The 16,789-nt window shown below is 25.5% G+C and overlaps 3 protein-coding genes across 3 annotated transcripts; 2 read left to right on the plus strand and 1 right to left on the minus strand.

Annotated features, from left to right (window-relative positions):
• Positions 1-421: 421 nt before the first annotated feature.
• Positions 422-2,267, minus strand: LOC128955031 (uncharacterized). The gene is made up of 3 exons (XM_054300664.1): positions 1,391-2,267; positions 786-975; positions 422-680 (listed from the first exon to the last, which is right to left on the minus strand). The coding sequence occupies exons 1-3, from the start codon at positions 2,265-2,267 to the stop codon at positions 422-424; spliced, it is 1,326 nt and encodes a 441-aa protein (XP_054156639.1).
• A 2,261-nt stretch (positions 2,268-4,528) lies between these two features.
• On the plus strand, positions 4,529-5,142 carry LOC128955032 (uncharacterized). Its single transcript, XM_054300665.1, has 2 exons — positions 4,529-4,716; positions 4,854-5,142. Exons 1-2 carry the CDS (start codon positions 4,529-4,531, stop codon positions 5,140-5,142), a joined length of 477 nt encoding a protein of 158 aa, XP_054156640.1.
• Positions 5,143-6,186: 1,044 nt separating this feature from the next.
• On the plus strand, positions 6,187-7,516 carry LOC128955033 (uncharacterized). Its single transcript, XM_054300666.1, has 3 exons — positions 6,187-6,979; positions 7,066-7,240; positions 7,327-7,516. The coding sequence occupies exons 1-3, from the start codon at positions 6,187-6,189 to the stop codon at positions 7,514-7,516; spliced, it is 1,158 nt and encodes a 385-aa protein (XP_054156641.1).
• The last annotated feature ends 9,273 nt before the right edge of the window (positions 7,517-16,789 follow it).

Consider the following 16,789-nt stretch of genomic DNA (forward strand, 5'->3'; position numbering starts at 1 on the left):
TTATTATAAATATATAATAAATTGAAAATTAATTAAATTCTTATTATTAATTACTGTATAAATTAAATAATTCACTGTAATGTTAGTAATTATAATAAGTATTTTACAATATTTTTTAATAATATTTTTAATCTTATTATTTATTGATTGATTTATTTTTTGTATTGTTAATAACAATTTGTTATATATATTTTATATTTACACTTATTTTTTCTACACTATACTAATAAAAAAATAAAATGGTATTTATTTCAAAAAAAATATAAATAAAACAAAATAATTAATTAAATATAATGTAGAATATTGTAAAATATTTAAAACTATTTAAAATAGCAAACTATAATTAATAACTGATTAGAAAACTATTATTATTTTAATTATACAATAATATGAAAAAACTACATTTTTTTGTTTGTTTTGTTTAAATAACTAATGGTTTAATCCTAAAACCTTGGCTATCGACCGGTGCTATCGTTTTGATGCTAATAGTGCTGATGCTGTCATATCTAACTGTCCCTTGACTACCACTACTACTACTACTACTACTACTACTGTCATCATCAGTGGGTAATTCAATCGACAATTTAATTACCCGATTAGTACCGATAGCCGATCGGATGACATCAATATTGTTGAACACGTGTTCAAAAACTTTCGTAACACGTGAGCCGATAATATTTCTGGTGTAAAACATGATAAAAACAAACCCAAAATAAAATATATTTATTAAAAAATTTTACAAAAAAATATATAATCAAAATTTATTTATTAATTGGTTTACAAACTTTGTTTCATCTGAAACAGTGGGCAAAACCGATCGGACAGTAAAACTATCTGAAAACGGTTGTTGTGTAGACAATATCAAACCCAATAGCCGTGTGGTGTCCGGCTCTTTGATGTCCCGTTCATACCGTTTCATCAGACGGTTATGTTTTATGCCATTGCTTTCATAATTCAATGCTCTAGTGATAAACTCTGTTAAAATTAAATAAATAAAATTTTCAGTAATACTGTCAGCAATTTTTTGTTGTTGTTATTGGTTAGACATAGAGCTAAACAACATTTATTTGTTAAAATTTTTTTTTATATGTATAACATATACTAATAATATTTTTTTTTTGGAATTTATTGGAAATTTACTGGGAATTTAATGGAAATTATACAATTTACTTGAATTCGTTTGAAAATTACTGGGAATTTACTGGGAAGTTATTGGGAATTTACTCAAATTTGGCAAAAATTGCCGCTTAATAATGCAATAAAAATTGTTCACCCCACCCTTTACCCCCTCCCCCGATATTTTTGCCATTTTACCCCTCCCCCTATAACCCCCTGAAATCGAAAACCTATCGCAACCCTGATATATATATATATTGTTTTTTTTCAATACCATTGATTGTTTGATAGTCGACTGAAAACGATTCCTGTCCACATTTTAGATAACCGCCCCAAACTAATCCCGACAATCGGCCCCGGATATTGATTAGAGGTGCACCCGAAAATCCCGGTCCACATATTGTACTGTGCGTTACAATTGGCTGGCGATCGTTAAACGTCGAAACACTGGCATAATAGTCCAATGTTATCAAATGGTTGTCCACACTCGCTATCCTAACCATACCCGGTTGCAGTTGAAACAGTATACCATTGCCATGGCCCAGTACAGCTACCGGTTCGCCAAATCCAATACTACTATCATCATCACGACTGGCCATAACCATTGGTTTCATTGTATTATATTCAGGTGCTGGAAGTTCCTGTAGTCGGACTAATGCCAGATCCCAGTGCTGTTCGACGTACAAGACTTCGGCATTTATTAGTCGATATTTTACTACCAGATTTCGGTAGGCTTTCGGATAGACTATCCAAACAAACGGCCGCTGTCTGACCATATGATAGCAGGTTAACAGTAGACGATTGTCGACGTCGGCAACAAAAACACCAGATCCCGTACCGCTGCTATCGTAATCCCGGTCTTCGAGTACGGGTCTTAAAACATGACCTATCGATCGGATGCAACGCTTTTTCATTGCAATCATATCGAAATCATTATTATTATTATCGGCGCCGTTATTGTTGTCCATAAGCGCCACCGCCGATCTAAGACACGGATACCGATTGTTTGCTTTTACTATGGCCAGTCCTCGGCGGTAACTGGTGGTTGTTGTTGACCGAAACGATTGACAGATAAACGATAGCTTATTGTTGTTGTTGTTGTGGTTGTAGGCCATCCAACCAACTGATAATTGTATATATAGTTTAGCCATTGATCTGAGGAAAAAAATAATTATATATTTATTAAAAAATTTTTTAAAAAAAAAAACATTGTATGAATAGTTTTATAATTCAATTATAAGTAAAAAAAATACAGCAACAAAACTACCGGTGCTAGTAAAGCTAGTAATGATAGTAATACTTATTTTTAAAAAAAACTAAAATAAAATACAATAAAAACAAAACAGATAATATAATAAACTTATTATTATTATTATTATTATATGTGTGTATAAATATGTATTATTTTGCACGTGTGTAACAACAATACATACATTAATTAATTTACTAACTAACTAACGATTAATACCATGAAATTAATTTTATTTTTTAAAAAAAAAGTTTGATACAATTTGATAGTTTTATAATTTTATTATTGTATTGTATATTATTATTATTTTGTTATGTTATCCTAATATATAATTTATAATCTTATATTGTATTTTTAAAAATATTTTTTGTATTAACTTTAAATGTATTCATTGATGATGTCATTGTCGATAATAAACAATCGGTTAGTTTTCACGAATTCCTGAAAGGAATACGTATATGCATTCTATAAGTCTGTTTGTCGGTCTGTCTGTCCCACGAGGACATAGGTTCGAATCCACGTTCAGCTACACATTTTTTTTGTTTTTTTTTGATTTTTTAAGTTTATTTTTCAGGAAATTAAACAAAATGGTGTCCAATAATTAATAAAAAAAATTTTGATTTTTTTTTGATTTTTTTTAAAATTTTTTAAAGTTTATTTTATTAGGAACATAGAGAAAATAGTGTCAAAAACTTTTTTTGTTGTTTATTTTTTTCTATTTTAAGTCAAGGAATTCGTATGGAAATGCTTTTGAAGCATTCTCAACTGGTTTTTTGTTGCAATCGATTATATCATTAATAATTAATTTATAATAATAAACATCAAATATATATCCAAAAAAAAAAAAATTAAATATTATTGCAATTATTATTATTGTTGTTTGAGATATATACTTACAAAAAAATTAATATTTTAAAAATAAAATCAATTACATATTATTGACTGTATTATTGTCTATACCATCATCATCATCATCACTGTCGATGATAATGGCATACAATCTGATTTGCTGTCTATTATTATTATTATTGGAGCCGATCTATCTTGTAAGCACCGTTTTTTATATTATTTACACGCGCTATTGTTTCAATCATTTTAATTGTATTTCACGCGATATTTACACGTATTTTTATAATTAATAAATTAAAAGTAGATAAGTTTAAGCAAAAATAAGATCATTTTCTATTTAACTAACCTAACCTATTTACAAAAATGTTAACTTAACCTAATCTATTGTATTAGTGTTCGCTCCGTTACCTAACCTGGTGTTCGGACCGCAACCTTAACCTAATTATAATGATTATATACAAATGTATTATATGATTACTGTATAATAGTAATAGCTATCAAAAGCGCGTGAAATATAATTAAAATGATTGAAACAATAGCGCGTGTAAATAATTTAAAAAACGGTGCTTACAACATAGATTTTAGCCTTATTATTAGCCAATCGGATATTATCGATAGTATCGCATTCCTGACCGTTAACTAAACAAATACGTCTACCAATAAATACCACTGATGTTGTTTGGGACCAAACAAACCAAACAAAATGAAATACAATGAAAAAAATTTAAATATTTTAGTTAACAATTGTATTCGTGCGATATATGTATATACATTATGTATATAACATTTGATTGCATGCATTAAAACAATGTATTGAAATTATAAAAGCTAAAACTTATAATTTTGTTTCTAATATTTAAAATTGAATTTTTTGTTTTGTTTTTGTTTTGTTGACTAAACTTATTGTCAAATTTATAATTTAATTTATTTATATACTGTATATATTAATATATAGTAATAGAAAAATATGTATAAATTCAGGTCTACTACTACTATTGGATATCATAGGTGTTACTTACTATACTGTTATTCCACTTAAAAGTTTAAATTTGAGTAATATTATGTAATAACTTAGCAAGGTACTTTATATAATTTACCTAATATAAGGTAACTGTATATTAAGTTACCTTGCTTAGTGTAAAGTTAACTGTATATGATATTACTCAAATTTAAACTTTTAATTGGCAGTATCTGTATATATATAAATATAATCTTAGATAATATATATATATATATACCAATTAAAATATATATAAATAATATTTTTTATACAGATTATTGAGTGAATTATCTATACCATCATCACTGCTGGCGATGACATACAACAAGAAGAAGAAATGGCAAACTGATAGCCAACGTAAACGTATGGATCAACTGTTGTTGTCGTCGTCGTCTGACAATTGGTTTCAAACCAATAGATTCACACCATTATTATCACCGCCGCATCCGTGGCCAACAACAACATCAACAATACGATCGGCACATACCATCAACAACAACGGGTGTTCTTTACTATAGCTAACCTAACCTAACCTAACCTAAGTGGTAGTGGTAGTGATAGTGATAGTGGTAGTGGTAGTGGTAGTGGTAGTGGTAGTGGTAGTGGTAGTGGTAGTGGTAGTGGTAGTGGTAGTGGTAGTGGTAGTGGTAGTGGTAGTGGTAGTGGTAGTGGTAGTGGTAGTGGTAGTCGTAGTGGTAGTCGTAGTGGTAGTCGTAGTGGTAGTCGTAGTGGTAGTCGTAGTGGTAGTCGTAGTGGTAGTCGTAGTGGTAGTCGTAGTGGTAGTCGTAGTGGTAGTGGTAGTGGTAGTGGTAGTGGTAGTCGTAGTCGTAGTCGTAGTCGTAGTAGTAATGGTTTTAAAAATACTATCAAAAGCATTGATTACAATACGATTGTATCCACTGATGATGTTTTGCCAGTAGTTTTTTGATTTATTTTTTTAAATATAAATATATATATAATGTATATAATTAATTAATTAATTTTTATATCATTATTAGTTTTTTCACTATACAGTATTTAAATTATATGTATATTTTATTTAATTTTTATTTTTAAATATTTATTTATTTAAATAATTTTTGTTGTCTGTTTTCATAAGATATGATAATTTAATTATCAATTATTATATTATCAATTGACTGTTACCAATAATATTTAATAATTACTAATAAATTTATTATTTTTTATTATTTAAAAAAAACTAAATAATTTTTTTATTACTCTAATTATTGTAGACTAAGTGTATAATCATTTAATTAATTAATTAATTTTGTATACAATTTTAATATTACAATTAATTTTTATATATAGTAATTATAATATTAGACAGACAATTAGCAGAAAAAAAATTAACATAAATACTTATAATTAAATTTGAATTTTTCAGTTTTTTATTGTTATATAATTATTTTTGTTGTTAGAAATCTAATGTATAACAAAAAAAAACAATAATATGCATATATTTAAATTGACTATAAAATTAAATGAGTTTTTTTTTATAATTTATACAATATATTGATAATAATAATAATAAACAGAAATTTTAATAAAATCAATGACAATATTTGCAAACTATGTATTAAATGGGTTATCAATATCATCACAATTAATATAAAACAACAACAAAAATAATTAATTAATTAATTAATAAAAACGAGACAAAACCATTTGTTTCTAATATTTAAATTTAAATATTTGTTTAATGATTTTATAAATTTATTAACAAAAAAAAAAAATAATAATTCAGTGTTTATTATTATCATATGTTTTCAATTATGTATAAATTCAGGTCTACTATAGGATATCATATGTTAGTTTCTGTTATAATTCAATACTAAAATAATAATAATAATTAAAAAAAATATATAAAATAAAATATAACAATAAAATATATGATAATATTATTTGCAGATTATTAAGTGTATTATGTATACCATCATCACTGTTATCATCGCTATCGGTGGCGGCGATAATGGCATACAATAAGTGTCAAACAAATAGCAACAATAATAGTAACCAACTGTTGTTGTTGTCTTCAAATGGCAAATGGTTTCAAACCTATTGGTTTAAATCATTACCGAATCGGTGGCCAACAACAACAATACGATCGGCCCATACTATCATCAATGATGATGACATTGATATCGATAGCGTTAAGTTCCAGTGCGACCAATCAGTTGTCCAAATAATGGTACCGTCACTAAATGATAACCAGAAAATAGTTGGAAATGGTAGCGGATTTCGGTTGAAAGCCATGGAAATGTCTATTATTACTAATGCACATGTAGTCCAAGGAAGTCATTTAATCCAATTGATTATGTATTTTGATGGTTGGCTTGAGTTGCTATTGCCGGCTTCGGTAGTCTATTGTGAACCGCACCGGGATCTGGCACTGATTCAGCTAATGAATCCGCGAAAAGATTATTTTCGCGCCCAACCGTTCGACACCAAGACAACCGATATTTTTGGCAAACCAGTGGCCAGTATTGGTCCGACACAGACCGCAGGCGAAAAATCGTGTCAATCGGGTATTATACAGACAACGGGTATTACTGTTCGGCAACAACAGTGTGGCCAATCTGGACATATATATCCATCGTTTATTGACGACAACAGGTGTCCACTCGTACAACATTCGGCACCCATATTACACGGCTATTCGGGTGGTCCGGCCCTGACATCCGAGGCCAATGTTATCGGCGTTCAGCTAATGGTTTCACTTATACAGGATTTTGCTTTTGCCATCACTTGCACCGATATATTAGGTAATAATAATAATTAATTATAATCTATTTATTGTGAATATATATATATATATAGTATATATATATGGATATAATTTTTTTTATAGATTTTATTGAAAATAGTAAACGGTATGCAAATAGTCTAAATGTTAGACAATTGAATCGCACAGTAGGCTATACATTGAGACCGGGATTGAAATTAGGACTTATTATATTCAATACTATTGATGACAATAATACTGATCTGATAATTGATAATACATTACCCGAATCCGTGAATTAGTAAGTAATTAATTGTTTGAAATAGTTTTACTTTAAGTATTTTTTTAATATCATTTTATATATTTTTTTTGTTATTGTTTGAACAGTAAATTTATTGGCCATCAAATTTCGGATACAAATATCCAACAAATAGCTAACAAACTCAATGGTCTAACCCGTGATAACAATATTATTGCATTGACTATGAGGTCTATGGCGGACACTACCAACCAATCGGAGTTAATGTCGATGACTGCCATTGATTATACTCAACAAAATTTACCCATTATTTTCTAATTATTATTAATTGTATTTCTATATAATTTTTATTGTTCATAAAAATCTTGTTTTTTATTATTATTATTTTATATTAATATATATATATGTTGTATACTTTTACAAGCTCTACGAAAATAGACATTTATGTCTACTTAGCTCTACGAAAAAATTAAACAATTGAATGGTATAAGCTCTACGAAAAATTTATACAATTATTATATTAATAATAATTACATTACATTGCATTAAACACTATACTATATTATAATAATGTATAACAGTAAAAGTTGTTAGCCTTCACTTTATTATAAACATGTTTACCTTAAATAAACAACCAATAAAAATCAATTAAATAATTTTATTTTTTAGATTATTAAATAGTATTTAAGAAGGCGAAATTGCATTATTCTAACAGTTAAAAATGAATTCACTAGATATTAATTATAATTTATTTGAAAATAGACTTTCTTCATTTGAAAATTGTGTTTTAGATGAATTAATATCAAACAACTTCAATCGGTTTGCAGATGCTGGTTTATATTATGTTGGCCATGAAGATATTATGAAATGCTTTGAATGTAATGGTGGACTTTATTGTTGGGAACCAGGTGATGATCCATGGATAGAACATGCAAAATATTACCCGACATGCAAGTATCTCAACGAAAAGAAAAGTCAAACATTTATCAAAACATGTGTTGAAATACATGAAAGTGAAAAGCGAAACAAAGTACTTTTACCCAAGTTCGAAGAATTGATTTCAAAAATTAATAATTTAAAAATAACTAATGAAAATATAAATCATCAAATAATATGTGAAACAAATAATAAATGTATAAATGACCAATTACTATGTAAAATATGTTACGTAAATGAAATAAATAGTGTATTGTTGCCATGTTGTCATCAATTAACTTGTACAGACTGTAATTTAAAAATATCAAATTGTCCTATTTGTAATTGTTTAATAGAAATAAAACAAAAAGTTTATATTTGTTAAAATTTGATTTTTATTTTTATATTTAAGTTATTTTATTAAAACGTTCATTAAATATTTTATCTCTAAACTCTTTTTCCAAAACGTACGATATATTTTCTCCGATAAGTTTGCATTTAAATTCATGAAGACGTCTGTCCCATACAATCCAATGCCAGTTAGATATTCTAGCTTGTTTAGAGGCATATGGTCAAACATACATAATTTTTACTTGAATATTATCATTAAATTTAACAGTTTTCATGATTTTATTTTTAAAATATTTATTTATTTTTAAAAATATAGAAAATAATAAATTCGTTATATTTAGTATTTTTAAAGAAAAAATTTATAATATTTTTTAATTTAACTTTTTTTGAACGTAAGATTATATAAAATAAACAATATTTTCCACAAGTTAAACTATTTATATTTTGTATATGAAATTTATTATATATATAATTGTCTCCATTATTTTTAATAAAATTAATTATTTCTTTATGTCTTGGAGGAAATCCAAATGAATCAAAGTATTCTATTGGTCCCGTCTTAGGTAAATATATTGCAACCCAATGTTCTCCTGGAAACGTTGATTTTTGCGTATTAACAATAAATCCACAAGGCTTTTTAATTTTATATTTTGGTAGCATGTCTAATGATTTAACACCGCAAAATTCTTTTGAAACATATTTATCTTTTTTAATATAACTCATTATTTCATTTGTATACATGATTATGAGTAATCTACAGTAACGTTTCTATTTTCATCAATTTCAATTGTGTTATCGAAAACAGCATAAACTATAAGTTTTAATGCGTTTGCTAAATTTTCATTAAATTTAATATCGATATTAATATAACCACTTTTTGGTACATTTATGTAATTTTCTGGAAAACTATAATCACTATTTAAATTAAATGCATATAAACACCGACCAGTTTTATAATTTGTATAATCAATAGGTGGAGGAAAATTTACTGCATTTGCACCAATATTTAATAGAAAATCGTGATACTCTCGAGTATAATAGTGTATATCATAATTTGGTTGAAAAGGTAGCTTAGGTAGCATTTCTCCGTTAACATTTAATGCTAAATAAGTAAGATTATTATGTGAAAACTTTAGAGGGTCATAACGATTGTTGCCATTATATGCAATTTCTGTAACTAATCCTAAAATTAATTTATGTGGCAGTTGTCCAATTATTACGTTATCAATATTAAATGATGATTGTCCAGCGCTTAAATTTACAACTTTAGTAAATGGTCTTTTAATAGGATAAATTGCTCGTGATAAACGCAATGCTTGCGCGTGAGCATTTAAAATGTTTGGTGCAATTTTTACTTTTCTTACAAACAAACTCATGTCCATTATTTTTAAATGAGGAAATGTATCATTTGTCCACCATCCATCTTTTCCAATAACAGGCCAACAAGGCGGTGCTTTTGTAAAAATCAATTTTATTGGTACACCACTAATTAACAATCGATTAGTTGTAAAAATAGGACCATGTAATTTACCATACAAAGACACTGGTGTACTTTTACGTACCATTTTTAACAAAATAGGGTCAGGTTTGTCATACTCATAATCACTATTCCAATATGATGTAACAAATCCACTTGGACTAATTGATTGATTTGATATATTAGTAATATTAGTTACAGCTTCAATAAATGATAGGTAATTGTAATTTTTAGATGCTTGAGACACTAAAGTATTTCCTAAATATATTGCTAATTGATCGAATGCAGTGTTAAGTACATAATTCACAGGACTATAATTATCTTCAGTTCCTAAAGTATCTGCAAAATCATTGCCATTTTGATTTATTACTTTGTATTTTAACCATAAAAAAATATCAGGCATATAAATGTATTCATCTGTAGATGCCTGGATTTCAAACTCTATAGTATTTGTATCAGCAATAGGCGCTTTTGGACGATATTGTATTATTTGAGAACCTTCAATGGCACCTTGATATGGCATACGTTGAAATAAATCAAGTTCGTTTTTTAATATTTCATTCATTTTACATAAATATATCCAATTTTTTTGATTTGATTTTACGACGACAAGATTTTTTAGACTTGCGTTTAATTATTTTTTTAGTAATATTTTTCCTAGAACGACGACGTGGTGGTTTATTTCTAGGTTTACGCTTTAAACCAGATTGTTTATTTGCAATTTTATTAGTAGAAATTGGTTTTGTTTTAAATGGTAAAAAATCAAAATTATTAGGTTCTAATTGATTTATGCCTTGTATAGGCTGTCCAGCACCAGTTTGATTAGTTTGCTTTGCTTGATTACAATAATATTTTGTGTAATCATGCATTTTTATTTAATGTGAACATGTCAAAGACAAAATATTAACTAACTATATAGTCGTTTAGGTCTAAATATAAGTAATACTAATATGTTTCCTTCATTTATTAACAAATTATTATCATTATCATCAGTTATTTTTAATTGTATAGAATGAATTTCATTATATTTTATTGGTAGAAAACTTTTTTGTTTAAAACTAAATTTCATAAAATTATCATTTTCATTTATGTAAGTGGGTATAACTCTTAATAAACTAACTTTTTTATTATTAAAAAAGGATTGTTTAACAATATCGCAATATATTTGTAAATAATGAATTGTATTGTTAATATCTACTGGTTTAGTATTGGATATAATTGGCTGCACAATCTCCATATTTTTTCTAAATATTTCTTCACTAATATATGATGGGTTTCCTTCGTAATACCCACCCCCTAATCTAATTGTTTGTGGTAGATTAAGTGTATTGTAATCTTTCATTCCTAATAATTTTTGTAATGTATCGTTTAATTCTAAATAAACAATACCACGTAATTTATAAAAAGCGATAAATTCAGTTGGGGTGATATTTGGATCAGGTAATTGAATTTTTAAGTTGTGATCAAAATCATTACCTTTTATATTTTTACAATAAATAGCAAAATTACCATTTGTCAATGAAAATTGATTATTAGATTCATTAAAATTAAATGATAATTTGTTTATTATCCATTGATTTGCACGTTTTCCTAAATTATCTAATTTTTTAGATAAATATGTAGGATGGTAATTAGGTAAAAAATAAACTTGTGGAAAACGTTCAAGTATTAAATCTTCGATTTTTTCATTAATTTCTGTTACTGTTTTTTTAAAACTATCTACCCAATTAATTTTATCTAAATTATAATCAATTGTTATATGATCACCTTTAGTATAATTTGTGTTTGTTGGTATGTACATAAAATTTATCTCTGAATGATCACCAATATGTCTTATATCTTGATCCATAACCCATTTCATATGAAATCGGATATTTAAATTATCAACAATTTGCTTTTCACTTAACTTTTTAGGAATTATTAGTTCTTCTAGTGCACATTCCATATTATTTTCAAATTTTATTGGTGGATTAAAATAATAATTTATTTCACAGTTATTATTTTTATTTGTTAAATATAAATAAAATTTATTATTATACGATGATAACATTTTTAAAACAATTTTTGTGGTCTTATTATTAATATAGCTATCATTTTACCATATCTAAGTAGTAAATCATTGTTACTATCGTCTTTTATATAAAGCTTTATTGAATTAAATTCATTAAATTTTAATGGTACAAAATGTTTAATATCAAAATCAAATTTCATAAAGTCATCTTTTTCGCTAATTGCTGTGGGTATGACACGTAATAAATTTAATTTACTATTATTATAATAAGATTCTTCTATTATATCACAATATATGTGAAAATAATTAATAGTTTGAGAGACTTTAATTGGCTGCACGTCAGTTACAAAATGTTTAATGTCATCAATGTTATTACGTAATATATTCAATTCTGATTCAGATTCTGATGTAGGAATTGGCTTTTTCAATATATTTAAACTAGTTTTTATATTTGCAATATTGTATTTATTAAATCCTAGCAATTTTTTTAATTTATCATTAAATTCTAAATAAAATAAACCTCTTAAACTATAATATTTATAGGTTTTATAATTGTCGGTTGGTGCAATTATTTCACTGGTTTTGGGTATAAATGGATCTTTTAAATCAATAGCAAAATTTCCATTTTTTAATTTATATATATGCTTCTCAAACGAAAATTCAAATGGATTTATAATCCATTTTTTATTTAAATCACTAGGTTCGCAGTCTTTCATATATAATATTTCTTTATATTTTTCGTTTATTAAGTTATTAGCTTTTACGTTTAAATCACTAATCAGCTGTTTCAAATTTTCACGCCAATGTTTAGTTGTTGAATGATTTAAGTTTATCTTTTCAATGTAATGGTTACCATATTTATAATTTTCATTTTCTAGTACATTAATTGAATTTACTGTTTTATCTGTTGTTTCAAGTAAATCTATTACTGAATTTACTACATCAATTTCATCTTCTGATAAATCCATTATCCATTTTAAATTAAAAGTTATTTCCAAATCACTTAATAAATCCTTTTGATCAAGTTTTTTAGGAATTATCAATTCTGCCAATGCACATTCCATCGGCACATTGTATTTTATTGTTTCATTAAAATTTACATTAAGCTCACATTTATCACTATCATTTGTTAAATGAAAAATTTGATTTTCGTTTTCTCTGAAATAATCCATTTTTAATTAATTTTTATTAATTCTTTAGCATAATATGATCCTCGTATAATTGAACCAGATTTGTCACGCACTTTGTATTTATAATATGGAGAAGTATATAAAATTTTAGCTATAGTGAATATTTCTGTACTATAATTTTCTAGATATCCTTTATCAAAAATATTTCTTAGTAACTTAATTTTAACTTTATCTCCTAGTTTATATACTTGCTTTTCTCTAACAATAGTTGTATGATATAGATTATTATAAACATATATTTCATTCTCTTTAGTGACATCAACTGGTTTGTATTTTGTACGACTATGTACTGTATTATTATATGTTAAAATAATATTATTCAAAACATCAATAAAATTATCAGTTTTATTATAAAACAAATATTTTTGAATTTTTTCTTTTATTGTTCTATTCCAACGTTCAACTGTTCTAGCTTTAGATGTGTCACGTAATATTAAATGTTTAATTTTTCTCCATCGCAAATATTTTTTTAATTTTTTATTTGTAAATTCTCTTCCTGCATCAGTAGACAATATTATTGGTTTACGTTTAGATGACTGCATTATGTAAATTATTGCTTTTTTAACCACATCAGCATTTTTATATTTCAATGGTATAGCCCATCCATATTTTGATAAGTTATCAATAATCATTAATATATAACGAAAATTATTATTCGATTTTGGTTTTGTTATTTCAATTAAATCTGCCTGCCAATTCTCATCAATATGTTTAGACACTATTGGATTACGTTTAAAATTAAATTTTGGATATCGATGAACTGTATGAGTCGATTGATTTAAAAGCCATTGTTTAACTTGATTTAATGTTATATTAGAATAAATGTTTTTAACATATTTATAAAGTTTAAGAGGCGTACTAAAACTAGAATAATATTTTGTATTATAATAATATTTTTTGAGTATATGATTAATATTTTTCCCAGTTAATGGCTTGTCTAACATTTTTAGGGTACTTAGCACGTATAACTTTAGAACGAAAACTTGCTGGTGTTTTCATATGTTCTTTATATTTATCTTTTTTAACTAAATTTGTATTTTTTGGAGATATATCGACTCGTTGGGATCGTAGATCTTTTATAAATGATTTTACTTTTAAAATTTTTTTAAACTTTTATCATTTGTCTTATAATTTCTTTTAAATAATCCTTTAGGTGTTATGTTTAAATATTCTTCCCGTTCTTTTAATTTTTTACTAGGTGCTTTAAAATTGTAAGTATATTTTCTTTTATTTTTATTTATATCTGGGGTTATGTCACAATCTGCTTCAATCTCTTTAAATTTTGGAGTTTTAATTTTTGGAGTTTTTACGTTTATAATTTCTTTTTGTTTATCATCATCATCTGATTTGGAAGCTATTACAGCACTTGTTATATCAAGGCATGCTTTTTCCTCTGTTTGATCGATATTATTTTTAAATATCAAAAATTTTCTTAGAGCTTCTGCATATAACTTAGCTTTAATTCTTTCATCAATATTGCTAGATAATATAGATTCTATTTCTTTATCCAAGTCATTCATTACTAAAAAATTTTTTGGTGTTTGATATTTAACTAAGTTACTTATATCATTTTGATGTTTATTCTCATTTTGAACAATTTGCATTTTTTTGAAACTCATTATATATAGATTTGTAAAGTAACTTTAAAGCAGAAGCAATCAATATATTCAGCAAAATATTTCCTCCTTGTTGTTTAAGATATTTTTTACGTTTTATAACTGAAGTCTTTGTTGCAAGTTTTCTTAATAATTTTTTATTATTATTTAATTTTTTAAAATCACAATTTTTTATTGGTAAGTTACCATGCAGACAGTTTTTAGCTATTTCAGATATTGAATTTATGACACAGATTTTAGCTAATTTTATTAACTTTTGTCTTTGTTTTGTAGATTTAGTATTAACGATTTGTTTCAGAGAGTTTTCACAATTTTTAATATTTTTTAATTTATTTTGATTTAATATAAATGTATTTTGGTGTTTCATTTGGAAAAATGTTTGTACGTACTCTTACATCATTTGATGTGTGTTGATTAAAATCTAAAAATAAATAACTGTACGGTTTGTTTTTAGTAGCATCTATATAGCTATCATATATAAATTTAGAATTATTTGCATCTATTTGCGAGCTAAGAATTTTAATTTGTAATGTTTCACGTGGATTACTCATAAGCACAATATATGTACTATTAGTTGAAATATCTCTCATATATTTACTTTTTGGAAACAAATTTTGTAACAATAAAATTACGGTAATATTTTTATGATGACTTAATTTTGTAAATAAATCACTAACAAGTAAGTCATTAGAAACTGTATGCATACAGTCATCTAAAACAATTAAATTATTATGGCTTGAATCAAGGTCATTTATTACATCATTATTAAAAGTATTTATTTTATTTATATGAATTCCATGTATTGAATTATAATCTGAGAATCCTTGAGATGAACAATATATTATTTTGTCAAAATATAATCCAAATAACTCATACATGTTTTCAATTAAATTTGATACGAAAGTTGTTTTACCACTACTTGATGGTCCACATACTAAAATACGTGAAGGGTGTGTCAAGGTTAAATCATAATTATTCATGGTTACTGTTAATATAAAAGTATTATAAATAATATGATTGGTTATTTACATTTATATATACTTTTATAGTTTTTATTTGAAATATAACCTTGAAATTATATTATAAAATCAAAAATTATTTTGAAATTTAGACAGTTAATAAAACATGGCTTTCATAAACCCAGATTTTGAAAATATTAAAATAATTATGTGCACTAATGGTTATAAAATCGATGGTGGCTTTTATTTGCGAGAACTTGGATTTTGTTATAATAATTTATCATCATCAATACCATTCAACTATAGAATTAATAAATCTAAAATCGATGTAACTAATCAATTTGTCATAGATTATATGGAAGATAATATTCATGGGATTAAATTTGATAAAAAATTTGAATTTGGATTATCACCAAGCGAAATTGTACCTGTAATCAAAACTTTATATCACTTAAATACCAATACACATGCAAAATATATAGCAGTTTGTAAAAACGATGATGGAATTAAAAGTCTATTATATAAAGCTGGATTTGGACAATATATCATAAATATAGAGAACTTAAATATATTTTCATCCACAATGATTCCAACAGATAATGATATAATGACCGAAATTACAAAAGATACTAATTCTAATCCATGTTATTTGCACGAAAAACTAAAAGTTACTTTAAAACCTTTGTGTGCAAAAGAAAAAGCTGAGTTTATGTATAATTTTTGTAAAAATACTCATAATAAATATTTTAACCCACAATTTATTAAAATAAATAATGATAATCAAATAAATACTGCAAAAACAACTATATGGTAAGTAAATTGTATTATTTTAAAAACTTACAATATATAATAATACAATTTATTTACAGATGCTGAAATTCTTACAAAAATGGTTCATCTAGAAAATAAATATATTATTTCTTATAATTAAATATTAAATACATTTAAAATTTAAAAATTTTTATTTTAAAATAAAATTATTAAAACAAATAATTTGTGTAAATTATTAAATTATATATAAAAATAATTATAAAATTAAACCCTCCACCAAATAAGTATATAATAATAGAAA

Source organism: Oppia nitens, unplaced genomic scaffold (assembly GCF_028296485.1).
Source record: "Oppia nitens isolate AA-2021 unplaced genomic scaffold, nextdenovo-longstitch-racon4-pilon3 scaffold2_pilon_pilon_pilon, whole genome shotgun sequence".
Taxonomy (NCBI): Eukaryota; Metazoa; Arthropoda; class Arachnida; order Sarcoptiformes; family Oppiidae; genus Oppia; species Oppia nitens.